At 32.4% G+C, this 27,307-nt stretch overlaps 2 protein-coding genes and 1 long non-coding RNA gene across 5 annotated transcripts in view; 1 reads left to right on the plus strand and 2 right to left on the minus strand.

Moving 5' to 3' along the window:
• Positions 1-27,307, minus strand: part of LOC106055084 (zinc finger protein 345-like) — a 71,610-nt gene that overhangs the window by 13,116 nt on the left and 31,187 nt on the right. The window lies entirely within an intron of this gene.
• LOC106071790 (zinc finger protein 271-like) lies at positions 527-26,727 on the plus strand. 2 transcript variants are annotated; one of them, XM_056034544.1, is made up of 4 exons: positions 527-628; positions 17,549-17,824; positions 19,029-19,199; positions 24,160-26,727. In XM_056034544.1, exons 2-4 carry the CDS (start codon positions 17,594-17,596, stop codon positions 26,476-26,478), a joined length of 2,721 nt encoding a protein of 906 aa, XP_055890519.1. In that variant the 5' UTR covers positions 527-628; positions 17,549-17,593; the 3' UTR covers positions 26,479-26,727. The 2 variants fall into 2 exon arrangements, with proteins under 2 accessions (XP_055890519.1, XP_055890520.1); XM_056034545.1 differs by having other exon boundaries at positions 24,163-26,727.
• LOC129927186 (uncharacterized) lies at positions 8,086-14,554 on the minus strand. The gene is made up of 2 exons (XR_008778782.1): positions 13,904-14,554; positions 8,086-8,549 (listed from the first exon to the last, which is right to left on the minus strand). It is a non-coding gene; the product is annotated as an uncharacterized LOC129927186 (long non-coding RNA).

Consider the following 27,307-nt stretch of genomic DNA (forward strand, 5'->3'; position numbering starts at 1 on the left):
CAATAATTGCAGAAAAAAAATAGTGGATCTAGATGTGGCATTTGTATTTGATATAGAATATAGACTATCACTATGTCTAGGTGCAGATTTTTTGGATTAAAATTTAATGTGCTGTCAACATGTAATAATGTATGACCTAGTTTTTTGTTGTTATCTTTAGATATTACATTGTTTATGCATTCACTTTGTAGCTGTCCTTTTACTTTTTGGGTTAGGTGTTTAATTTTTATGTACTTTTTATAAACTCTTTCGGCCTTAGTTTCTTTCAATTTTTTTATATAGGTTTTCCTTCCGTTTCCAAAGCTTCTTTAATCTATTATTAAACCAGCATTTATTTATTTTGTTTGATGTGTATTCATAGATCTATTCATATATATATATATATTGTACATTACGGTACAGTATATATTTAGTTCTTTGGTGGTGATCTAGATCTATATCTAGATCAAATCTAGTTCAGTGATACTTGTTTCTTATTTTTCTTATTACTTTTCTAGTTCTTAGATGGAGAGTTACTTCCTTTTCAGAACTAGATCTAGATCTAGATGTAGATTCTAATTTGTGTTGTTTCCATTACAATTTACACTTATGAATGATGACTTGGAGTCTGTTTAAATGTGATGTTACGGTAATATTAAATATATTTCTAGATTCTATATATCTTAATTATAGTATAAAATAAACAATAGAGTAGAGGGAGATAAAAAAAAAGATTAATCAGATGAAATCAGATGCCTTTCAAACTTTCACAGAGTTTAGCAGTTTAGACTTTAGCCTTTAGGCCGTTTAGGCAGGCTTAGGTCTGCATCATGATCATGCATGACTCAGTGTCAGTCTCAATTTTCAAATATTAGTTACGACTAAATCGTAAAGTAAATGAGAGTAAATGCAATGATCATTTCATGATGCATGATTCAGATTGCCATGATCATCTTGAACTTCTTTTTTGAAGTAATGTCTGTATCATATTTAACTAATATAAGTAGGTACTTCAACATCGCTATTTTTGTACGCCGGAAGTGTGTTTAAATTCTGGTCCTCATGGTTTCGGTCGCGTCCCCGGTTACCGTCGGAAAAGTGCGTAAAACGTCATTATTTTTGAACCGATCTTCTAGATTAGAGTATCATTTTGTCGGGGAGAAAATGGCGATTCTTTTGATACCAAATTTGACGGGATTGGTTTATTAGATCGTTTTTTTTTAAGTTTCCAAAATTAGGGTGTGTTCCATATATGATTACTTTTTTATTTTTGTTTTGTAATTATTTATATTGGTTAGTAATTTGTAGTATCCATATCTACATAAGAATCACGTGTGACTATAAAGCTATTTTGGATGGCACTCTTGGTATATGAATGCCAAAATGACCACCAAATCGAAAGTAGCCATTTTGCTATCAATTCTACCGGAAGTAGTAATAAAATACTTATAAAATATAATAAAAACGAAGTTTCCTTGTTTATTAATATAGATAATGAAGCAAAAAAAACTCGTATTAATGTAGATCTAGATTTAGTTAGTAATAGATCTAGAGAAGCAACAGATAATGTAGAAAAATCAAATTATTGTTTTAATCATACACTAGAGTGTAGATCTAGGTCTAATACTTAGATTTAGGCTTAGACTTAATCTATTTTCTAGAATAGGAACAGAGATGCTTAGAATGAAATCTAGAATAAGAATTAGATAAGATAGATAGATCTTTAATTGATTTGATATATACTAGTCTAGTCTATACTTAATTGTCTTAATAAACTAATACTAGTTTCTAGATCTAGAATGTTGAGGACTAAATTTAGATCTATTTTTTTATGTGAAATTTAATGGGAGAAAATCTGAGAAATAGCCTAAAAACTAAAACAGCTTTTCAATATATATTATAAATTAGATTTATATAATTTAGATGTTTTATTATAAGTTTGTTTAGATTATGTCTGTATATATAATATATATATAGACTCAGTATATTTTAAACTTTATAAAAGAGACATTCTGATATCTAATCTTGGCAATTTGACTAATTGTATTGATTTCTATTGCCTCTTGCCTCGCTCTCCCCCCCCCCCCCCCCCCCCCCAATATCCAAATATTTTGTAATTTTACATCTGCATTTTTTTTTAAATAAAAAAAAAGGTCAATATTTTAAAAATGTTTTTTAAAGATAACTTTTTCATACTCCAGCTGTTTAAAGTCTCCTTTTAATTTTATGATTAAATATTAAGAAATAAAAACAAGTTCTTGTCAATATTTGAAAAAAATCTAGCTGTTCCCATAGTACAATTTTTAAAAATAAATGTCACAATTTCGAATTGCTTTTTTTCTTTAAAATTATTATTTATTTTTGTAGCAAATAACATGTTTAAAGTTTCTTGAAAATTTGAAATGGTAATATTAATAAATAAAAAAGTTGTGCTTAAATAAGTCAAATTCCGACCAAATTAGTCGGTTCTATTTTTAGCTTCGTCTGGCTGTAAAAGTGTAAAAAATAGATTTAGATGAAAGATTTGGGGGTTATAAAATGATATAAAGAACATGTAAAGTCTCCTGAAAATTTGAAATGGAAATATTGACAAATAAAAAAGTTGTGCATTAATTAAGTCAAATTTCGACCAAATTTGTTGTCTTTATTTTCAGCTTCGCACGGCTGGAAAAGTATGAAAAATCGGTTTAGATGAAAGATTGGGGTAGTATTACGTTTTAAATAACATACATAAAGTCTACTGAAAATTTGAACCAAAAATATTGAATAATAAGAAAGATATGCATGCTTTAATAACAAAAAGTCATTTTTCGGGTACCAAAATTTTTTATTGAATACAAAGCCAAAGAAGGAAAAAAAAATAAATACAAAAAAAATCATAACTTTGCTTCTACTTATCATAGAAACATAAATGTTATATTTTTGTAAATGGGACACCAAGCTCTATTTAATGATATCAATTACAAAACAATATGATCAAAACAAATTTTTTTGTTGAAGTGCCTAATATAAGTGATAAGATAATCGAAACAAAATTATCAGATTCTGAGATTGATTCAGAAGTCGTAGTCTAGGACTTCACTTGGACTAGAATCTAGTTGGATTTGACTTAACTTTATTTTTATTTAGTCTTAGTCTTTTGACTTTTGTAACTTAGTCTTAGTGACACTTAGATTAGTCTGACAAAGCTAGAAATTGAAAGACTTTCAATACTTTACTGACTTTAGCCTCTTTAGGGATGTGAAATAAAAAATTCATTTTTGAAAAAAAAAATTTTTAATATTATTAGTACATCATTAAAATAATACTTTAACAGAACTTTCCAATGCAATGGTGTATTAATTATGACTGTGTATGTTTAACAGTTAGAAAGTTATGATTTTTTTTTTGTGGCATTTTGACCCACCATCGGTTGACATGGAACAAGAGAGAAGAGAGCTTGTTGCTGGCTAAGCTGGCAAGACACACACACACACCCAGAGCAAAAGTTAAAAAGTTGGAATTGAGTTTTGTAGACGATATATCTACTTATTAAATAAGAAATTTAAAAGAGTAGATCTAGTATTAGTAGTAAATTTCTAGCTCACAAATCTGATTTCATTTGTATTTATGAACTTCACTTGTTTAGAATGTAAATACTGATGAAATAAACAAATTATCAGGTCTTAACTAGCTAGTTGCACCAAAAAATTTAAATTTATCCTATACCAACAAATGTGTAATAGAATGAAAGGGGATGAAAAATGCTTTCCAACAACACCAAATTTATTATGCTAGCATTATTGGTTCAAAAGTTATTGTGATTTTAAGTTTGTCCGAGGCGTCCTGACATCCAATGGACTTTATATAGAGAAATAAAAAAAAAAGTGAAGCAAATTTTTTTTTATGTGAATATTTCCAAAACTATTGTGAATACATATACAAAAGTATATATCAAATTGTACAGTTTTAAAGGAGGAATTTTAATTTATAAGTGGCAAATCAAAATGAAATTAAAATTGTAAAATATCATTAGTAAATTACAAAAAAAATACAATTTTTTCTAATTTTCTTAAAATAGCCTATAAAAAGAAAAATGCTCCTGGTTGTCAAGTTTTCAACACAATAAGCTTCTAAATTGATCAAGATCTATCTAGTTATAAAACAATAGTGTAGATTAGAAAAAGAATCTTTAAATTTAAGATTTAGATCTATTTAATTATATTTATTTGAAAGAATATTTTAGATACCTAGATTTACAGATTTTAGCTTCGACATCGACTGACCGAAAGAACTCCCAAGAATACAGATATTTATTATATTTTATGTTAATAAGCAATGATATAGGTATAAAGAAGTGATTCATTCAATTTGACATGTTTTAGTGTACACTAATTTTATTTTTCTTATGTAAGAAACAGATATTATTGATAAAAGGTCATCCCGACCTTAGTGAAATTCTAGTACCTGATAAAAGTGTGCTAAGTTTTAAAATATCGTTGACTCGTTTAATCATAATAAATTTGGTATCATTGGAAAGCTGAATGAATTTTCTAAGTGTATGGTTTAAAACTAAAGATGTACGGAAACCTTTTTTTATTTTCCTTGATATTTGAAAATTTCAAATTTTTCTGATTAAAATATTTAGGACATAGTAATAGAAAAAAAAAATTTTTTCCCCACTGGCCGTTAGAGTAACCTCTTATCTTTAGAATAAAATCAAGAAAATGTCATAAAAACACTCAGTTATAAAGCAATGTCTTTTCTTAGGACATGCTTTCAGTTTTGTAAAACCTGAACAGGAAATTGTTTTGATGTCAAATGTGTTTTTAGATCCAATATGGCCGCCTGTGAGAGTACCTAGTCTTAACTCTTTCCCTCTGTAATTATTTACCACATTCTAGTGGACGTTGGTATCGTCAGTAAGGAGAGAAAGAGTAATGCTTCAAGAAATGTCAGAGTGACCCGGGGGAGGTGTGCACAAAATGACAGCGTTTTGATGGAAAAAAATAACAAAATATTTAAAAAGTGGGATCAAAATCTTCTTAAAATCTTTTTCTTTTCAAATGCGCTTTAAAATTTGTCACAATTTGTGCTAAGGTATTTAGTACATAAAAACTAATGGAATATATATATATGCAGAATATTAGGCTTTACAAAGCCTGTCATGTTTTTATTTTTGTTAAAATTTTTCTATCACCAAAACTGTCCATGGCCATTATTTTCTTTGTTTGGTAAATAGCATTTTCCACTTTGTAAGCGCCGCTAAAGACTTACAGTGATAAAACTTGGTAGAATTATGGCCAGGCATGGTATCTAATATGAAAAAGAAAATTAACCTACTTTGTTCTCTATCCTAACTTCTGTATTGGTGAAAACAAAAAAAGTGATATTTTCAATATTATATAAAGTAAAAAAAATGTAATGAACTTTAAAAAAAAATCCCCATAAAGCATTAATTAGGCCATTGTCTAAAGTAATCGATAATACGACTTTAAAACTTCTCACATTTCATTCAAAGGTGTAATAAATTTCCACATGCCGCCTATGTAAAAAAAACATCAAAGCGCTAATAAATTTCCACATGCCGCCTATGTAAAAAAAAACATCAAAGCGATATCTGTAAATTATCGTTCGTTTTTGCGCACTTCAGTTGTTTTTTTTTTCACATAGCTAAATACTTTCTTCAAAGAGTCAATGGTCAGTGGCAGTGAGTGCCTCAGTCTAGTTCAGTCTAAGATTGTATTTAGTGGATAAGACTAGATGTTATTAAGAGTAACAAAAAAACTAAAATATAAATTAATTTCACTTATAAAATAAATCTTATTCATTGTTAACCAGTAACACAGACTAAAAATGCAAAATACTTAGGACTAAGGCTTAGGTATTATAATATATGAAAAACTGTAAGGAACCCCCATATTGATGAAACTATCAAAAAATCAAACTTGACAAAGCATTAGGGTTTATTGAAAGAAATTTCTATAAATCAAATAAGAACATAAAACTAAAATGTTAATTAACCTAGGTTAGGCCAATAATAAATACTAGAAATGCATCCTCTGTTTGGGATCCCTCAACTCAAGAAAACACTAAGAAACTTAAACAGACACAAAATAGAGCAGTGAGATTCATAACAAACGAATATTTACATTTGACTAGAGTAACACCTTTAGTAAAATCACTCAATTTAGAAAGCCATCAGGATAGAAGACTTAAAAGTAAATGTAACACCCTGCTTTTTACTTGAATGAGCGTGGTTCTTGTGGTTTAACCTCTTCTGGTATTATTAAAATGTTATTGATATAAGTAAGCATTTCACAATATATTGGCAACTTCAGCCATCAAGAAATAGCACCGAACATTTCACATATGGTATAATCCAAATGAATTCATCAAATACATGGCTAATAATACTTTCATCTTAAATACAAGACATGTCTGTCTTCTACCATATCACTGGAGTCTACTACTTGACCATGTAATTAACACCCCACAATTCACTGTGGCCCTTTTGATTTTCCCGTGCGCCCTCATACTCTTCATAAAACAAGTGAATCTCGTACTTCATAACCAATTCATGTCACTCGCTATCAAACAATGATGTGACCGTGAAGTAGCAATTATACATATAACACTGAACCATAAACTTCAAATACAAAAGCAAAATTTAATTAAACACTCGGAATGACACAAAGATAAAGGCACATTCATTGTTCCATACGCTAGGACAACTTTGTACAAATACTCCTTCTTTCCTAGTGCTATGGAATGGGTTGCCTGAGCTAGCCAGGGAAACCATTGACTTGGCAGAATTTAGGTCATTGGTTAATATGCATGACTAAATGCCTGACACGTAGGACGTAATCATCTTCTTTTTTGAAGAGTAAGACTAAGAGTCTAAAATACTCAAAACTTGAGATCTAGATCTAGACATCTACATCAGATCTACTCAATCATCAGATGATCAGTACTGTATTGATCTACTTTTGTCTACTACAGTACAGTACAGAACTAGATCTAAATCAATATCATTAAATCTACTACTACTACTAGATCTAGTTAAAATCTACTAGATTTCGTTTTAGACTTTAAAAAAAAAATCTAATCAGATCATTGTAGATCCATATTCTAGATACATGACTAAATTTATTTAGATTCTCTGTCTGTGGCATTTTACGTCTCGAGAGACGATCTTTTCCCTTTGCAACTTCTTGTGTGACTAAAGAGGCCAATACACAATACAAATACACAGCTGCGATTGCAGCTTGGGCATATGTAATCACCAGGCGCCGTTGCATTTTCCCCCTTCTTTCTGCTTCTGTTGTTTATGACATCTGCGATCCATGACCCTTCCTTTATGCTCTCTCTCCATGTGGATCTATCCAGTGCCACCTCTTCCCAGCAGCAAGTGTCGATTTTGAAGATCTTCATGTCGCGTTTGCATACATCCGTATAACGTAAAAGTGGGCGACCAGCGGCTCTCCTGCCTTCTATTAGATCGCCATACAGAATGTCCTGTGGAAGTTGACCAACTGGCATTCTAAGAACATGACTAAATTTATTTAGATTCTAAACTCGAATTAAACCTAGATGTGTCTATATATTCTCTATACTATTTTATCAGATCTAGACCAGTAATGCAAAGATCAGTCAAAATAAATCTAAAAAAACTGTAAAGGCTTGGGAAACTTTGATTGATGCTATTGCCAGCATTGCTTTGGTTAGTAAGGTCTTGAAATTTTTTGTAAATATCTATTTCGTTGTAAAATGTTTTACATGTTTCGGATGTTCCTTCAGAGTTGAAAATAATTTACTTCCTAGTCCAAACCTCATGCAGGACAATGGGGGATGGCAGGGTTTGAACCCTGGACCATCGATATGTCTGAATGACGGTCCAGTGTGCAAACAGCATGACCAGGCAGCCTTATTAAAGAGTCTTCATACATTATACATAGTTTATATAGTGTGTGATGTTGCTAGTTCAGGCTGTCTTGAAGTCAACCAATTACTCTGCAATCGTTTGGGTGTAATTGTTCGGGTGTATTACGTGCAGTTGAACGACAATCCAAACAAGAACTGGCACATCGATTGTAACAAGTGAAGAGATGTAGTCAAACGATGATGAACAAGTTCACATAGATTTATTCTGATAAAAGGCCACAGTAGAAGTCTCTGTCACTAAACACGTCGTTACCCTGGAGTATTCTATTGCTAACTGATTTTCCGGTCTCTAACCCAACATATCCCAAACGTCACTAGTCCCGTTCAATATGCGTCTTCTATGGTGCGTCGCTAAATAACTAACCTATATAAATAAGGTGTCTAACAGATTCCTCCCCCCCTTGAAAAAAAAATATGTCAATATTTTTCCACTACTGTCAAGTCTTACAAGGGCATTTTCAATTTAAGGGGAAGACAACAAACATAAAATCTTGACATCTTCATCTTGACTTGATAGTTCCTCATATTCAATGTCAATGTTCATAACATTCCAGAATCATCTTCATTAGTACACAGTTCATGATAAAAGAAAATGTGGCATCCTATGGGCACGTCACACGTCACAAGTGTTCTTCACTGGCAGTAATCTGATAAAATACAATATTTCAAAAAACAATTATAGACTTTATTTCCACATTCAATAAATTTTTTTTTTTTTCTTACCACCCTTTTATACGCTTTTGTCCATTTTTCTTTTATACTCACCCTTTTCCATAGAACTAACTTTCGTCAATGATATATGAAATGATTCACACAAAAAAAAAAATATCCATACTTACTTTTAAATGCTTAACATCAAATTTACTTATCTCCCTTTTTCATAACATATAAATGGTGTCAATATATTAATATATATTACATACTCAATATAATCATAGTTTATTTACAAAATTATTTCACTTCAATGTCATTCTAGACAATAGATCAGCTACAATATTCACAGATCCACTAATAGCTTTCACTTCAAATTTATACTCCTGTAGTGCTAAGAACCATCTATAAACACGACTGTTTTTCATGCTCTTTTGCTGTATATACTGAATAGGTTTATGATCAGTTAATAATATGAATTTCCTTCCTATTAAATAGCTCTCTAGCTTAGTAATTACCCATATTACAGCTAAGGCTTCTCTTTCAATGACACTATATTTTTTCTCTGCCTCTGACAATTTTCTACTTACATATAATATAGGATGTAAGTTATCATAGTTCTGCATTAGACAACCACCAATAGCATTACCAGATGCATCAGTTGTGACATAAAATATTTTGTCTTTATCAGGTAGTCTTAATATTAATTCATGACTAAAAACATCTTTAATTCTGTCAATAGCTTTCACACATTCCTCATTACAAACTACTTTTTGAGGTTTTCCTTTTTTAAGTAAGTCATTTAATGGATTCACTATTTCTGCTAAGTTCTTTATAAACTTTCTGTAATAATTTACTATTCCTAATATGCTTTTAATTTGTCTTTTTGTTGTAGGTATTTCAATGTTAAGTACTTTCTTTATGTTATCTTCAATAGGGCTAATCATGTTGTTATTTACTTTATGTCCTAAGAAAATTATTTCTTCCAATCCTATTTCTACTTTTTCTGCCTGAATTGTAAGTCCACTTTCTTTTATTATTTTGAACACTTCTTTTACATCTACCAAATGTTCCTCCCAACTATTATTAAAAATACATATGTCATCCAAATAGCAAATAACATTTTCTTTGTTTCCAATTATCATGTTCATCATTCTATTAAATGTGGCAGGTGCATTTACTAATCCAAAACTCATATAATTCCATTGAAAAATACCATATGGTGTTACAAATGCTGTGTAAGGTTTTGCATTTTCTGTTAAAGGTATTTGCCAATAACCTTTAGTTAAATCCAATTTAGTAAAAAATTTTGCTCCATTTAATTTATGTAAAATATCCTCTATATTTGGCATTGGATATGGGTCAAATTCTGTGATGTTGTTAAGTTTCCTATAATCAATACATAACCGTATATCTCCATTCTTCTTTTTGGCTATCACAATTGGTGAAGCATAAGGAGATGTTGATGGCTCAATTATACCTGATTCTAGTAAATTGTCTATTTCTTTCTTTACTTTGTCTTGTAAATGTAGCGGTATTCTATATGGCTTAAGCTTGATAGGTTTTGTGTCTGTTACTTTAATGTCATGTTTAATAATATTAGTTTTTCCTGGTATGCTGGAAAAAATTTCTTTGTATTCCTGTATTATTTTAGTTATATCTTTTGACTTTTCCTTAGTTAAATTATTAAGATTAATCTTTTGCCAAGTTTGATTCTCTTTTGTTTCTATTACAGGTATTTCCTTAATATCATTTTCATTATGATTTTCATTTGTTATTATCATCAAGCATTCTTCTCTTTCTGAAAATGTATTTTCTATTTCCTCCTGAATGTTTTGTATTAACTCATCTTCTCTTTCATGATACAGTTTCAAATTATTTATGTGATATGTTTTAATTTTCCCATTTATTTCAATTTGATAATTCACATCATTAATTTGTTTTATCACCTTAAATGGACCTTTCCATTGTTTACCAATTTTATTTTTCAGGTCATTTATCAATATTAATACATTGTTTCCTACTTCTAGTGTTTTCAATTGTCTTTTCTTATTTATATTCTCATGAGCACTTTGTTTGTATTTCTTATTGTTGTTATATGCTTGAGTCCATATTTCTTTCAATTCTGTTGTGATTGTTGTTTCACTGTCATTATTTAATTTATTCTCATTGCTTATTAGATTTTCTTTAAAAACATCTAATTCATCTCTGGGTTTTCTTCCATGTATTATTTCATATGGTGAAAATTGTGTTGCTTCATGGATATTGTTTCTATGAGCAAATAGTACATAGTTAATGTAATGATCCCACTTGTTCTGATTATTCTGAATTATTTTTGTTAGTGATCTTTTTAATGAACCACCATATCGTTCACATAAACCGTTACTCTCTGAAGAGTATATGTGTTGTATATTGTATTGTTTAGTCCATTTCTTAAATTGTTCTGACTTAAACTGAGATCCCTGATCACTCAATATAATTTTAGGTATACCATGTCTTGTAATTACTTTTTGAGTTATGGCATTAATGATATTTTCTGCACTTGTATTTGATAATGGGATTGCCTCTGGGTATCTACTAAACATGTCTATTACTGTTAGAATGTATTTGTTATTATTTTCAGTTTGAATTAAAGGACCTATTAAATCAATAGATACTTTCTGAAATGGTGCTGTAGGTTCATCCATTTCTTGAATAGGTGCTTTATTCACTAGGCTTTTGTTAGATCTCTTTTGACATATGTCACATGAGTTTATGTATTTGTTTATTGTTGCTTTCATTTTAGGCCAAAATACTTGTTTTGACAAATTCTTATAACATTTCTTTACTCCCCTATGTGCTGCTAAATTATTATCATGTGTCATGATTAAAACATCTTTCCAATATTTCTGTGGTAAGACAAGTTGTTTTATTTTCTTGTTATCATTACTTGTTTGTCTAAACAATATTTTATTCTCTATACAAAATTTCTCCATTGGATTATTATTGTTTTTATCTGATATTCTTGAATAAATTTTCCCAATAATATTGTCATTCATTTGTTCTAATGCAAATGTGGGTGTTGTTTCTTTTTCACTTTGAAATATTTGTGTTTCAAGACTATTTTGTGTTTCATTTTCTATCTCTCTTTCCTTAACATCTGTATTTTCTATTTGTATTACATTACTGGTTTCTTTTTCTTTATCATTACTTATTACATTTATTGTATTTTCTGTTTCTCATCTTGTTTATCCATTGATCTTGTTATTACCATACTTGTTATATTTTGTGTTTCTATGTTTTCATGATTTTGTCTTATGTTTTTGTATTTGTTTTGCCAGTCTTCTAATTCTTTTCTTGAACATTCTTTAACTCCTTTTATGTTTCCTACTAACATATCATATCTCATTTCTGGTATTGCAATGCCATCACAATAACCAGTGAAAAATGGAGTTTCAATGTATACCCTTATAGCTTTAAATTCCCTTACGGTTCCATCTGCTAATTCTACTTTCTTAGTAAACCCTTTATACCAATGAGGTTTGACAAATTTAGTTTTTACTGCCAAAGTGTTACAACCTGAATCCCTGATTAATTCCACTGGAATTCTATCTACAAACCCTGGGTACACTGCAAAATTGTTCCTATTTCCTTCCATGAAATATACCCTATCTGTACCTTTATTTTTGTATTCCCTACTGTAACTCCTATTTCTATAATTTCCCCTGTCATTCCTATCTCTACTCCTATATCTACTGTTATTTTGTTCATTGTATCTATTTCTACTTCCAGACCTACTATTCCCTCTTCTACAGTTAGCTGCTATATGACCTTTTCCTTGACATTTAAAACAGGTTATTTCACTATATTTTCTATTTCCACTATTTGATCTGTTTCTATTTCTACTTCTATCAACATTTTCTTTGGTGTATCCTATTAAATCTACTTTGCTCTTATCCCTATCAGAAAATGGTTTATTTGGATAGGCATTTTTGTATACTCTCATTATTTCTGTTATTTCATCTATAGTTTTTGGGTTTCTTTCTCTAATAAAAGATTGTAATTGAGGATCACATTTATTTACAAAGTTGTCCACTAGAATAAAATTTTTTAATCCCTCATACGAGTTATTCACTTTTTCTAATTTTACCCACTTATTGAAAAAATCCTTTTCCATATTAATGGTAGTTTGGGGTTCTATTTCTAATGATGGTATATTGTCAAAATATTTCTTTCTAAAAGTTGTAGCATTATGACCATAGGCATTCAATAACTCTCTTTTTAAAACTTGATAGCTATCATCAATACGATGGTCATGATTTTGGCATATTGTTAGAGCTTGACCATGAACAAAGTCTATCAGTATTTCAGACCACTCTTCTTCTGGCATATTAAATGTAGACATTTTTGCCTCATATCTTTTCAAAAAATCACCAATGTCATCCTTCTGTTCATCAAAACTTTGTATCTTTCTCTTTAGCCATGTTTGCGAATTAGGGTTGTCTCTTTGTGTTGTAATATTATTTGAGTTATTTGTGTTATTTCCTTGTTCAGTTTGAGTTCTGGCTTGTGCTGCATCCAATCTCATCTTTTCCATTTTAGCTTCATGCTCTCTAATTTTTTCTCTCTCTTTGTCTTGCCTTTCTTGGTCCTCTTTTTGCTTCTCATATTCTTCCTTTCTGATCCTTTCTTGTCTTTCTATCTCTTGTCTTTTTTCTTCTTTCTGTCTCTCCATCTCTTGTCTTTTTTCTTCTTTTTGTCTCTCCATTTCTTCCTTCACAACTTGCTGTACATAAGCTGCTAAGTCCTTTCCTTTTAACTCCATGGCCTTTCCATCCTGCATAGCTGCTTCCTTAACCTCCTTAAGGTCCACATATGATGATGTAGCCATTGTGTTTTATATTTTATATATATTTTTACTTAGCCTATATTGGTTATGACTATACTTTAAACTTATTTTATATTTAAGTTTTTACAAACTTTTATACAAGTTTTAAATGTTATGTCTCTATCTATAGATTTAGTAAATGTGTAAATCTAGTCTGAGTTATTATGGTTATATTCAAATCTGTATATTAGGTCTAGTATCACACAACTTTAAATCTAGTATATTATAGTATGTATAATAATATTATTTAGATCTATAGTTATCAAGAGCACTATGACTATTAGTATGAATAACTATGATCAATTTTAAAATCTGATGTGACTGAAATGTCTAGAGTACTCAGTAGACTCTAAGACTGTCTAGACTTCTAGAGTAGATAAGATAGATCTAGAAATTATGGTTCTATTTAACCATACGAAATAAATATGTGTATACAATGTCAAATATATCTTCAACAAGATATATATATCTAGAATGTACTACCTTCATTCATCTTTTAATTAATAATATTCTCAAATTAGAGTCTAGATGATTTAATGTACCAAAGAGATGTACAAAATTTGTAGATCTATATTTAGCCAGACGACAGTGTTTGACTACATAGCCAGTTTCGGCATTATTCTCATGGCAAAATCATATTTTATTTTAACCGCTCAAACTAAAATTATTTTAGTCTGATTCACAGTAAAAGAATCCTACCCGCACTTTCTATCATTAAGTGAAAAAAAATTACAGATCTAATTAAATTAATAAAAATAAATAATTTAAAATAATATACACAAATGAAATAATTAAATGAGACTATCGCTATGGGTTGGGATATGACAATATGGCACACAATGATAACGTCACGAAGTAACTAGGCAACAACGGATATGACGTTTACACAAACAAAACAAATTACAATCCTAAACGTATAATATAGCTTTTCATCTAAATTATGTCTTCTTCCCCGAACGGGTTTAAGGCTTCAGCACCACCTGAATTTACTCAGGCTAACATACCAAATTTAGACAAAATCTATTTCTAAGGGAAATCTAAACATACACTAATAAGAAAAATGGCACTTAGCTTTTGATAAGAAAGATCCCTTTGTTCGGACTCCCGAATATGCTAGATCACAACAAATTCCACTGCCTCCCTTCCAGTTCTGACTCTGTTCTCCGGTGCTACCAGTGTCCCACGTAATGCCACAGATGTCCTGATATGCCCCAACAAAATGTTTCAGTTTCTTTGACGACTGTTGATGACCGTATGTGTAGTTCCGACGACTTTGTGTACACAGTTACTGACGAATAGGTTAACGGTTCTTCTGGCGATGACTTGATTTGTGTAGACGACTACTGACAAATAACAGTCTCTTGACGGCAACTTGATCTGGACGACTGACGAATAACGAATTTCTTGACGATGACTTGATCTGGGCTGACGAATAACGGCTTTCTTGACGATGACTTGATCTGGGCTGACGAATAACGACTTTCTTGACGATGACTTGATCTGGGCTGACGAATAACGGTTCTCTAAAATAGTTCACTGCTTCTGCTGCTACTCTGGTAGTACGACGAAGTTTGCTGTTGTACGTTGCTTCACTAGACCAAACTGTCCAATGTAGACTAGGTGAGACCAAGGTCACCTCCGACGACGTTCCGTTAGACGATTAACGGTTTTCAACGAAATTAAGTGGATGTAGCTGTTTCCACGATTTCAATATCAGCACGTCTAGATATCGTCTAGACCAACGAATACTAAATATATCAATGTTCAGTAATGATACATACAACTTTACTAACCTTCCAAAGGTTAAACATAGTGACCGTTATAAAAGTGGCAAGCAACCGGTTCAATGAGCAAACTGCTCCACAAGAATCTCTCCAAGGGTAAGACGACAGAGCGATTTCGATTTAGTTAGCTACCAAACTTGTAGTACTCACAATACTTCTGACAGCGGGCAAACTGTCCTTCTCGAAACTGACGAGGTAAAACTTGATACTCGATGTGGCTCCTATGACGAAGAAAAAATATGTCCAACAGGTTCACTAACGATCTCTCACCCGTTATGAATGAACGGTTTCTCTGGTTGTAGGTCGATTCAGCATATGAAGATCAGGCTTTGATACTATACTGGTTAAGTAGACCAGACGTTGCGATGATTACGGTCCTGACGAAGGTCACCCTGAGTTAACGGCTCGTTGAACGTACGATCAAGAACATGTAGATCTAGAACAAAGTCACTCTGCGATGATGCTGTGTTCAGCCGTACTCCGATGAAATCTTATATCTTCGAGTGCACGACCCTCACCTGAGTAAACGTTCTGCTTCGAGGTCCGGTTCGATGTTCGGCTTCATCAGGGGTCCGGCTTCGAGGTTCGGGGTCGCCACTGTGATGTTGCTAGTTCAGGCTGTCTTGAAGTCAACCAATTACTCTGCAATCGTTTGGGTGTAATTGTTCGGGTGTATTACGTGCAGTTGAACGACAATCCAAACAAGAACTGGCACATCGATTGTAACAAGTGAAGAGATGTAGTCAAACGATGATGAACAAGTTCACATAGATTTATTCTGATAAAAGGCCACAGTAGAAGTCTCTGTCACTAAACACGTCGTTACCCTGGAGTATTCTATTGCTAACTGATTTTCCGGTCTCTAACCCAACATATCCCAAACGTCACTAGTCCCGTTCAATATGCGTCTTCTATGGTGCGTCGCTAAATAACTAACCTATATAAATAAGGTGTCTAACAAGTGACATAATCATACTCATAGTATCTATAGACATAAAGTTGTCATAAGGTTGTTAAAATCAGTCTGACATGATATAGAGTTGTTAAACCTAATGCTCTGAGTAGATTTCAGCAGTTCAGACTAGTATCTATTATAATACTAGCTTCTAGATGATAATATGCTTTGGCACCATGTATATATTTCTCTAAGTTGTACAGATCTTTGCAATATTTTTGACCACTTTTTAAGCACATTTCTTCTTTAATCAAAAGTGTTCCATCATTATTTTCAATCATTTGGTTCTAGCTCAGTGGTTCCCAACTTTTATTTTAGTTCCATGACCGCTTTATACAATTATGCATTGACCCCCAACTGTAAAATCATCTCCAGAGATGTTTTCAATTATTTATCCTATTTTTAATTTAAATATCAAATATGTAGCATTTACAAAACTGTATGTTAAATCATGGAACATTATATAATTATAATTTGTGTAATTTATTTATCTACTCATAACTAAATTGCAAATAGGTAAATGAAATTTATCCTGTGCAACTGTTTCCCCACATTATTACACAATTTTTGTGCCAGTTTGTGATGTAAATACAACTTCATTCTTTCCTGTCCTGGCAATCCAGTCTCCCATGATAATGAGGATAAATTTTTTTTTTTTTCTTTAGTGCAGTCAGCTATTTCATTGTAAACCAGGGGTTCTCAACCTGTGGGTCGCGACCCCTTTGGTCAATTGACCATTTGCCAGGGGTCGCCTAAGACCATCGAAAATATGGATTGGTATTGTCTGCTCTTCTATTGCTGTATGTGTGTGTGGGGGGGGGTCGCGGCAGAGTGGGGGATTGTAAAAAGGTGTCGCCGAGCTTAAAAGGTTGAGAACCGCTGTTGTAAACGCTCTTTAGTACCTCATCTTTATAGTCAGACATTGAGGCATGCGCTTGAATTATTGTTATATTGTGAGGTATAGCCCCAACTCGAATGGCAATTATCCTGCTGTTGATAGGTGAACAGCTTATATTGCAATTAGCTATCTCTTTGTGTACTGTAAAAATAACACCAGGTTGATGGTTCTTTAAATTGCCACCGTACCAGGTCTTGTGACTTTCTGTTTTTGGTCGTACCTGGGGGGACCCATGATAAAATGCTAATGTTTGCTGACTACGACACACAAATTTTTGTTAACTTTTTAAAACAAATGAGCTGACCCGCGAATTAGCATTACCCCCCCCCCCATCTTTTTTTTTCCCCAGAGCCTCGCTCTGTCGTCGCCAAAGTTATGTGGGGTAACTCTGCTTGCGTTGTTTTGTTGGGTGATGAAAAGAATTATATATAGAGATAATGCACATTTTTTTAAATTTAAATTCGCTTTAAACTTTTTTTCTTTTACACCAGGACAATTAGATTAATAAGCAGAGGTTGAGATCCACTAAAAGTTCCATGATGGCTGAGACAAGTCATGGTGCTACTCTTGCTCTGAGCTGTATATTAAAACAACTGAAAGATGAAATTGATGAATCAGATTTGTTTGCGCAACAATGGGAAGAACAAGACTTTAAGGTGCCAAACCTAGAAATTGAGAAGATTGAAGAAGAACAATCAGCCCCGTGTAGACAGCAATCAGAAAGCAGTCCCTGTGCTCAAACTTCAGATTCAAACTCCAGACATCAGGTATTTTATTATTACTCCTATGTTTCATTTAAGAATTCCTCTTGTGTATCACACTATTATGGTCCACAAAACTGTGTTGCAGTACCTACACAAAATGGCATCTGTTTTAAAATGTATACTTTCTCCACTATACTTTCCCTACTTTGCAACTTTTAAAGTGAAGATTTACTGTCTAGCTCACCTATGGGGATGAACACTATTTTCAACTCCAGTCTCAATTCAGACTAGCAAAACTTGCCCTTAAGGAGTGTCATTTTGCTCTTCAAAGCTACATACTTGATTCAAAGTAACAAGGTATCAGGCCCAGGGCACCCATTGAAAGACACTTTGTATGGACTTTTAAATCAGCAAACTACTACATAGTTTATCAAAGAAATTGGCGTTTCCAAATTTCCTAATAATTCATCATGCACATTTTCACTTCTTCTAGCCAGCTTTTTGCTGCTGAGCTGTCAGCTCTTTTGCAGACTGTGCCAAGGAAAAATAGTTATACTGTTATACAGGGTGTTGGTTATGTTGGGCTGTAGTGGTGGTAGGGTCTGCCTAATGTGAATTAGGAAGGGGCATTCAAAAGGGTACGGTTTACGGGTGGTCGCAATGTCTACGAAGGGGGAGTTGTGTGGAGTTTATTTTGTTAAGATGGTAATTTAATAGAGGTTTGTGTCCTGTTCTTAGTTGGAAGATTGTAGATTGCTCATTTTCAAATGGAGTGGATATCAACACGTTAACCGGCACACACAAAAATAGCATTGCAGAGATACATTCATAATCAAAATGGATTAGATAATTAGATTCTACACTTTTAAGAACAAGACGAAACTGTTCAGATTTGTTGAAGAAAATAGAGGAAATAGAGAATTCACTACATTCTAGATCATGCCCAGGCAAAGAAGAAAGTTCTATAGCATGATAGATTTCCTACTTTGTTGTTAGTATACATATATATATATATATATATATATATATATATATATATATATATATATATATATACAGCGTTTTTTTGTAAAAAAAAAAAAAAGAAAAAGTAGGTGCCGGTACTCAGTAGTTGATTGCCTAACTTTTAACTACTAAAAATTAATAATATACGTTAAAATACAAGAAAAGTAACAATTTCTTCAAAAAGGTGTTGGTACCGCCGTACCTTTTTGTTCCCATTTCTTATTTTGTATTAATTTTTAATGTTAAAATTTTTGTCTTATAGGAAATTGCTGTAAAGCAAGAGATGGAAATGAATGATTGTACAGATAGTAATAAACCATGGACATTTGCTTCTAAACTATTGGAAGTGTCAATGAAAGCAGACAACAGACTTTACCCTGTACCTATCATAATGCCTGGACACGCCACTGTCACCGAAGTGTCTGAGATTCAGGTAAATATAAACTTCCTACAGACAAGATCAGAAATCTTTACTTATTGCTAATTTCATACTGTGAGAAGATGCAATCGCACTATTTACTATGTATGTACCGGGTATCTAAAAAGTGTATATTTGATGATGTCCTGATTCTTGTATGATGATCAAACATTCAGGTGATTAGCAGGACACTCTATCAACTCAGCCATACTGCTTTGGGCAAAATAAATTCTTAGATATGTTGAAGTAGGATAACTAGAACATATTTTCGTATTACTTATTACGCCAACATAATGTAAAGATGTCATGTTATCTCATAATATATAAAAGAAGCACAACTGTTGCTTCCCTCTAAGACCAAATGATCATTCTACCCACCATTCCTCATTCTATTCCAGCACAAGTTTCATTATTCTTACATATAAGCACCTGTTTTACATATTAAAAATTACACACAATTTTTTTTTCCAATTGCGAAGTAATTCAATCATAGTCATATGCCTTTGTTTCATTTGAGATCTTATCTCAAATACAGTTATATTCTTAATATTGCGTGAAATCAGGTCAATGAGCTATTTTTAGCTCCGTTCATAATATTTTTTTATTCATGAATTCATGCATTCGCTTTACTTATGACATTATTATTTTCTTTAATTGTTTCTAATGCACTATATCAGTGACTACATCAGCAATACGCAAGTTAAGACCCGCTGGCAGCGGGTAATATCTAGTAATATATATTTTGATCATCAAATCTAAATATATCTGCCATACTTTTTTTTTTTGAATAAGAAAATTGTGGTCAATCTTACTGTCAATTCTTGAGTGTACCCCTTTCAGACGTTTTGATCTAAAAGTTAGATGATGTAAAGGTTATCTGTTTCTGTGGCCCACATCTATGAGGGTGTCGTGTGGCCAGCGTAACAACCCACCACCTTTTTTACTTTCCCAAACTAATGTCAGATAGGCCATTAGAGCTGGGTGGACTCAGAGGGATCCTAAGTAAAATCCTGAATTTTAAAATTCCAGTCAATGCAAGAATGTCTCAAATAAATCTTATGTTGTATTGGATGTCACTTTCTTCTTCCTTTGAATCCCTACTAATCTCTACTTTGGTTATTGCAAAATTTGAATCATTTTATTATTGAATTAAAACATTATTATTATTATTATTATTATAGCTTTTATATAGCGCTACTTTCATGCTTATAGCATGCTCAGGGCGCTTTGGTCCAATCTCATTTGTGGACCGGTGGGGGGGAGGGGGTATCTAGGAGTTGGTTTTCCGTGCTGCCTTTGGGCGCTCAGTAAACACAACTCTGCCCGAGTCGGGTGTCGAACCTCGAGCCCCCTTCTAGGTAGCCAAGCCAAGTTCAAGCGCACTTGGCCTCTCGACCACGCTTCCCACCAACATAGTAAACATAGTAAAAAAATTTGAATCATTTATTTCAACAATTTTTCATTATTCTATCTAGCTGACATTTTGAACATGAACTAACGCTGCATAACTAGAAATAATGTTAAATATCAGAAACATCACTTCATTCATTATTGAATTAATTGACAAACAAATTTTTTTTTTTTTTACTGTTAATGCCCAGTGGCACTTTGTGTTCCATCTGTGAGACTGAGGGGAGCTAATATTTATATATTATTACTTGAACATAAAGTGGGGAATTGATTTTAAACATTTTATAAGCCCCTATTAATTAAACCCTTTTAGTCTTTGGCATTGCCTTTTAATTTCAAGCTGTTTCCCTAGTATTCTTTGTTACATACTGCTTTCATCTTTTAAAGATTTAACATGCTTTTCAGAATCTCTAAGCATTGCAGTTTTTTTTTACAAAGCTTATATCATCTCTGTCAGTCTGGTAAAAAAGTTTGTACACATGAATTCTCCCACATCTAATGTAGGATCAATCAGAAAATTTTTGCAAAATTATTTCTTTTATCTGACGACAAAATAATCAATAAAAAAACAACAAACAATTAGCTAATTAATTATTTGTAATTAATTATTTTGTTTGCTATTAAAAAAGGGAAAGAAATTGTACTTGACAGATGTGGTGGCCTAAGCTGGATTAGTCCCCTTTGTTCTTTGAGTAGAGAACTAGGCCATTGCTTATTAGCTGGAAACTAAATATAGAGTTCAAGCTAGGTGCTGAAACAAATGTGATACATATATATATACCGAATAGTGGCTCCGGCTTCTGTCGAATATCCGGCATTTTTTACTATCCGGTGCTATTCGGCTCCGGTCGGATATCACTACCAGATAGTAAACCGGATAGTAAAAATACACCTATTTAATATGCATAAAGTGGACCTCGTTCCATTAATGTCTGTTGTAGAATGTATTAATGTTTATATTGAAACAAAATAATGTGCTTAAAGATAGAGCCATTATGAATATGCACCAAACATCGTTTATTATAAAGACAAGATAGATAGAAATGAAACTTTACATCATAAATGTGCTTTACATACAGAGCAGCAATGGCTGACACTTTTTTCAATTTGTCTTGACCTTTGAGTAGGTTAGTTAACATGTTAAAATGCTATATTCCTAGACGTCTGTCTAGCTGTGCGGGTATATCTCCAGAGGTAGAGATGAACAACTCCCACCCCTTTTATTTGTTTAGTCCATCACATTGAGTTTTTTTAAAGGCAGGTGACCACAAGTTAAATACGATGGACGTAGGTTAAATGTCAGCGTATTGACTCTCTAGTGGTCACACCTTTCGAGGGAACTGAGTTTGTTTATTTAGTAGTTAATCTTTATTACGAGGGCTGGACTACCATAGCCACACCTCTAAGGTAACCAGGTATATTTCCAGATGAACAACTCCCTCCCCCTTTTATTTGTTTAGTCCATCACATTGAGTTCATTGATTGACAGGTGACCCCAAGTCAGATACGATTGACGTAAGCACTCTCTAGAGGTCACACGAGGGAACTATGTTTGTTTACTTAGTAGTTAATCTTAATTGGGAGGGGGGTGGACTGGACTTCAAGCCAAACATCTACACGGGTATCCGGACAAAGAGTTTGTTTATTTGGAGAAAAATCTTAATCACGTGGTTGGGCTAGAGGCCACACCTTTTCAAGTGTGCCGAGTTACTTGAACATAAATCTCCATTAGTAAGCTGGACTAAAGATCACACGCACCTAAACGAGTGACCTTTAGCTACACAGAACACAAACCGCGAGATTATATAGCCCAGTAAGCCAGTAACTAATTATTTTGTAGAAGACACGACCAGGACAATCTTTAAATGGAGAGCTAAACACCCCCCTACTCTTTATTTTATTTCTTTGGTCCTTGACACCCAATTTATTGATAGACATTGACCATTTTAAAACCAGAATGAAAAAACACAACGTGCTAACAAAGGATATTACACTGTCAATAAATATTAAGATTAAATAATTTTTCTAACGTGTTAACTTGAATATTACTCCAGCAGTTAAGTGTCTTGATTTGATAACAATATTCTTTATAATTTGTGACAGTCAATTAATTCCTTGTTATTACTTTTTTTTTCACTTAAGATGCGTACTTAGCCAGTGTGTATCAGGCTAGGACGACTTTTACACACCTGACATCCATAGGCTTACTATCGTTCCCTTTTGTAACAGTTACTGAAACCACGAATAAAATAATTAATAAGTATTAATTAAGGAAGATATTTCTAACATACGTTCTTTGCATTTAATGTTTCTTACGTACGTTCTTTGCACAATAAAATAAAACAAAGATGTGCATGTTTGCATGTGTGTATTTTTTCCTTGTATTAAAATCATTAGAAAGAAAGCTAATTTCATTGTTTAATTCTTTTGACTTAATAAATAACGGAAAACCTTACAGTAAATTTTAAAATCGCATAAAATAAAATGAATAATAGTACCGCAGTTAGATCTAGCAAATAAAGAAACAATATGCTGGAGTGTAAAAAAAAAACAACCCTTGACCTCTAACTAGTGGACGAGTATAATTTATCTATATTTTGACTGACCATGCCAATGTGTTATCTTTTTTGACTGACACCCAACTCTATTGCGTGCGTATGCTCAAGGAAAAAACAATGCTTGATGGTTAACACAAACAACTATACACACTACATTAGGACTACATGTGTAGGCTCACAAGGTATATCTGACCAGGCTGTTAGTCTGAAATTCATGAACACATACATCCGACCACTATACAAGGCAGATTGCACTTTACTTATGAGATTTACATTAGTAACTAGTTAAATATATACTAACATTATTTACATTGACCTTCCTACACACATCCTTTACAGTTGGTGGCATCGTACACACAGACACACTCAAGCTATACAGAGTTTTAGAAATACTGTTAAGTTTGAATCAATCAATCAGTAACAGAGTTTAAAACAATAACGTATATAAAAGGAAGGAAAAAAAAACAGGTATGTTATTTAACAGTTTAGTAAAATGTTCAGCAACACAAGATATTAGCAAGACACTTAGGTATCCGGCCCCGGCCGAATATCAAATTTTACTATCCGGTCATATCCGGCCCCGGCCGGATATCAAAAAGTACTATCCGGTGCACCCCTAATATATATATATATATATATATTCATTTATGTTTAATATGGCTGGAAACTAGCAATGGATGGCTATGAAACCTTTTATATTCATACGCATTTGCCTGACACAGTATTTACAGCCATACAACTTTTTAAAAAAATAGAATACATTGGAAAAGCTATCACTGTAATTAGATGTAGTGCATTGAGAAAGCTAAAATCATGTAGTGGTGCTATACACAAAAATAGTTGGTCAAAGCATTTCTAATCACGCATTTATTATTGTTAGTATAGATTCTAGATCTATAACATTAATTTTATAACAGGTCTGATACATTTACACTTAGCTTAATTTTTTTTTTTTTTAAAGTATTTTTTTTTTTTATATCTTACTTTTTTTGTTTTGTTTATTCAAGCAGATACAGGAACTCATATCCAAAAGAGATTCAGAAAGCTGTTCATTCACGACAATCAAAAAGGAGGACAAGAAACAAAACCATCCCAACGAGGCTACTTTAGACAACGAAATGCAGCTTTCTTCTTGCCATCCAATAGAAAATCACCAGTGTAAAATATGTCTAAAAGAACACTCTGACGCCTCATGTTGTAAACAACACCAGCAAATTCATACTGGTGAAAAACATTTCAAATGTCCAATATGTCCAAAAACATTTTCTCAGTCACAATATTTAAAAAAGCACCAGAGAATTCATAGTGGTGTAAAACCCTTCAAATGTCAGATATGTCTAAAAGAATTTTCTCAGTCTTATAATTTAAAAGAACACCAGAGAATTCATACTGGTGAAAAACATTTCCAATGTCCAATATGTCTAAAAGAATTTACTCAGACTTCTGCTTTAAAAAACCACCAGCGAGTACATACTGGTGTAAAACCCTTCAAATGTCAGATATGTCTAAAAGAATTTTCAAAGTCTTATAATTTAAAAGAACACCAGCAAATTCATACTGGTGAAAAATGTTTCCAATGTCCAATATGTCAAAAAACATTTTCTCTATCTCATTATTTAAAAAAGCACCAGCGAGTACATACTGGTGTAAAACCCTTCAAATGTCAGATATGTCTAAAGGAATTTACTCAGTCTTATACTTTAAAAAAACACAAACTAATTCATATGGGTGAAAAACATTTCAAATGTCAAGTATGTCTAAAAGAATTTTCACACCTTCATAATTTCAAAATGCACCAGCGAGTTCATACTGGTGAAAATCCTTTCAAATGTCAAACATGTCTTAAAACTTTTTCTAAGTCACGGTTTTTAAAAAAGCACCAACTAATTCATACTGGTGAAAAACCTTTCAAATGTCAGATATGTCTAAAGGAATTTTCTCAGTCTTATAAATTAAAAGAACACCAAAGAATTCATACTGGTGAAAAACCTTTTAAATGTCAAATGTGTCTTAAAACTTTTTCTCAGTCTTCTAATTTAAAAGAACACCAAAGAATTCATACTGGTGAAAAACCTTTTAAATGTCAAATATGTCTTAAAACTTTTTCTCAGTCACGGGTTTTAAAAAAGCACCAACAAATTCATACTGGTGAAAAACCTTTCAAATGTCTAATATGTCTAAAAGAATTTTCTGAGTCTTGTAATTTAAAACGGCACCAGAGAATTCATACTGGTGAAAAACCTTTTCAATGTCAAATATGTCTTAAAACCTTTTCTCGGTCATGGTTTTTAAAAAAGCACCAACTAGTTCATACTGGTGAAAAACCTTTCAAATGTCAAATATGTCCGAAAGAATTTTCTCAGTCTTATGATTTAAAAACCCACCAGCGAGTACATACTGGTGAAAAACCTTTCAAATGTCAAATATGTTTAAAAGGATTTTCTAAGTCTCAAAATTTAAAATCACATCAGCGAATTCATACTGGCGAAAAACCTTTTAAATGTCAAGTATGTCTAAAAGAATTTTCTAAGTCTCAAAACTTAAAAGAACACCAGAGAATTCATACTGGTGAAAAATCTTTAAAATGTCATATATGTCTTAAAATATTTTCCCACTCTCAAGTTTTAAAAGAGCACCTGCTAATTCATACTGGTAGAGAATTTTTTCAGCCTCATGATTTAAAAGAACAGCTGTTAATTCATACCCGTGAAAAACCTTTCAAATGTGAAATATGCCTAATACAATTTTCTCAGCGTCATAATTTAGAAAAGCACCAGCAAAATCATACTAATGAAATAAATTTAAAATGTCAAACATGTCTAAAAGAATTTTCTCAGCCTTCTTCTTTAAGAAAACACCAGCGAATTCATACTGGTAAAAAACCTTTTAAATGTCAAATATGTCTAAAAGAATTTTCTCAGGCATATAATTTAAAAGAACATCAGCATGTTCATACTGGTGTAAAACCTTTCAAATGTCAAGTATGTCTAAAAGAATTTTTTCATTCTTCAACTTTAAAAAAGCACCAGCTGATTCATACAAGTGAAAAACCGTTCAAATGTCAGATTTGCCTAATAGAATTTTCTCAGTCTTGTAATTTAAAAAAGCACCATCGAGTTCATACTGGTGAAAAACCTTTCAAATGTCAAGTATGTCTAAAAGAATTTTCTCAGGCTGGTCATTTAAAAGAGCACCAGCGAATTCATACTGGTGAAAAACCTTTTAAATGTCAAGTATGTCTAAAAGAATTTTGTAAGTCTCAAAATTTTAAAAAGCACCAGCGAATTCATACTGTTGAGAAATCCTTGTCAAGTCCAATCAATTAAATAGATCTTCTGGTTATTGATTGAATTAATGATTGAATTAATCACGTATTGATTGAAACTGTTGAATATCTTTAAAAATGTTACTGGTGATACAGTATGTCAGAAGTGAATGTCAATTTGTCAAGCAGGGATGTTTGGCTTTGCAAGTAAATTTTCTCCAACTGGAGTTGTGCTGTAGTATGGTTTCATCAGGACCCACAAATGAGTTTTTAAACAAAATAGAAAAAGAATAAATATGTATAAAACATTTTTATATAATTCCTTAGCATTTTTGTTGTTGTTTTTTCTGACAAATATTTTTAAAAAAGGAGGCATTGTGGCTGAGCGATAAAGCGCTTGGCTTCCGAACCGAGTTCGGGGGGTTTGAATCCTGGGATTTTTATTTTTCTGATCTTTGTCAGCCTCTTTTGAGTCCATCCAGCTCTAATGGGTACCTGACATTAGTTGGGGGAAAAGTAAATGCGGTTGGTCGTTGTGCTGGCCACATGACACCCTCGTAAACCGTAGGCCACAGAAACAGGTGATCTTTACATCATCTGCCCAAGTTCTGAAAGGGGAACTTCACTTTTTTTTTTTTTTTTTTATTAAATACCTGGTATAGGTATTAATTAACAAATCAATGTTAACCTGTGTGATGTGTTAGGGCATGAATAGGAATTGTTTCGGAATAGCAAAAGTGTTGACTTAGTGACAATGGTGTGATTAGTAAAACAAGGATCGGCTTTTTTAAGGAACAGAACGAAATAGAAGTCAATGTTGAACAGTTCCCTTCGTTGTTCTGAAACTTGTTCGATAGTCAGCCTCAGCGTCAAGCAGAAGTGCCTAACAG

This window comes from Biomphalaria glabrata, chromosome 7, assembly GCF_947242115.1.
Source record: "Biomphalaria glabrata chromosome 7, xgBioGlab47.1, whole genome shotgun sequence".
In the NCBI taxonomy this organism is placed as follows: domain Eukaryota; kingdom Metazoa; phylum Mollusca; class Gastropoda; family Planorbidae; genus Biomphalaria; species Biomphalaria glabrata.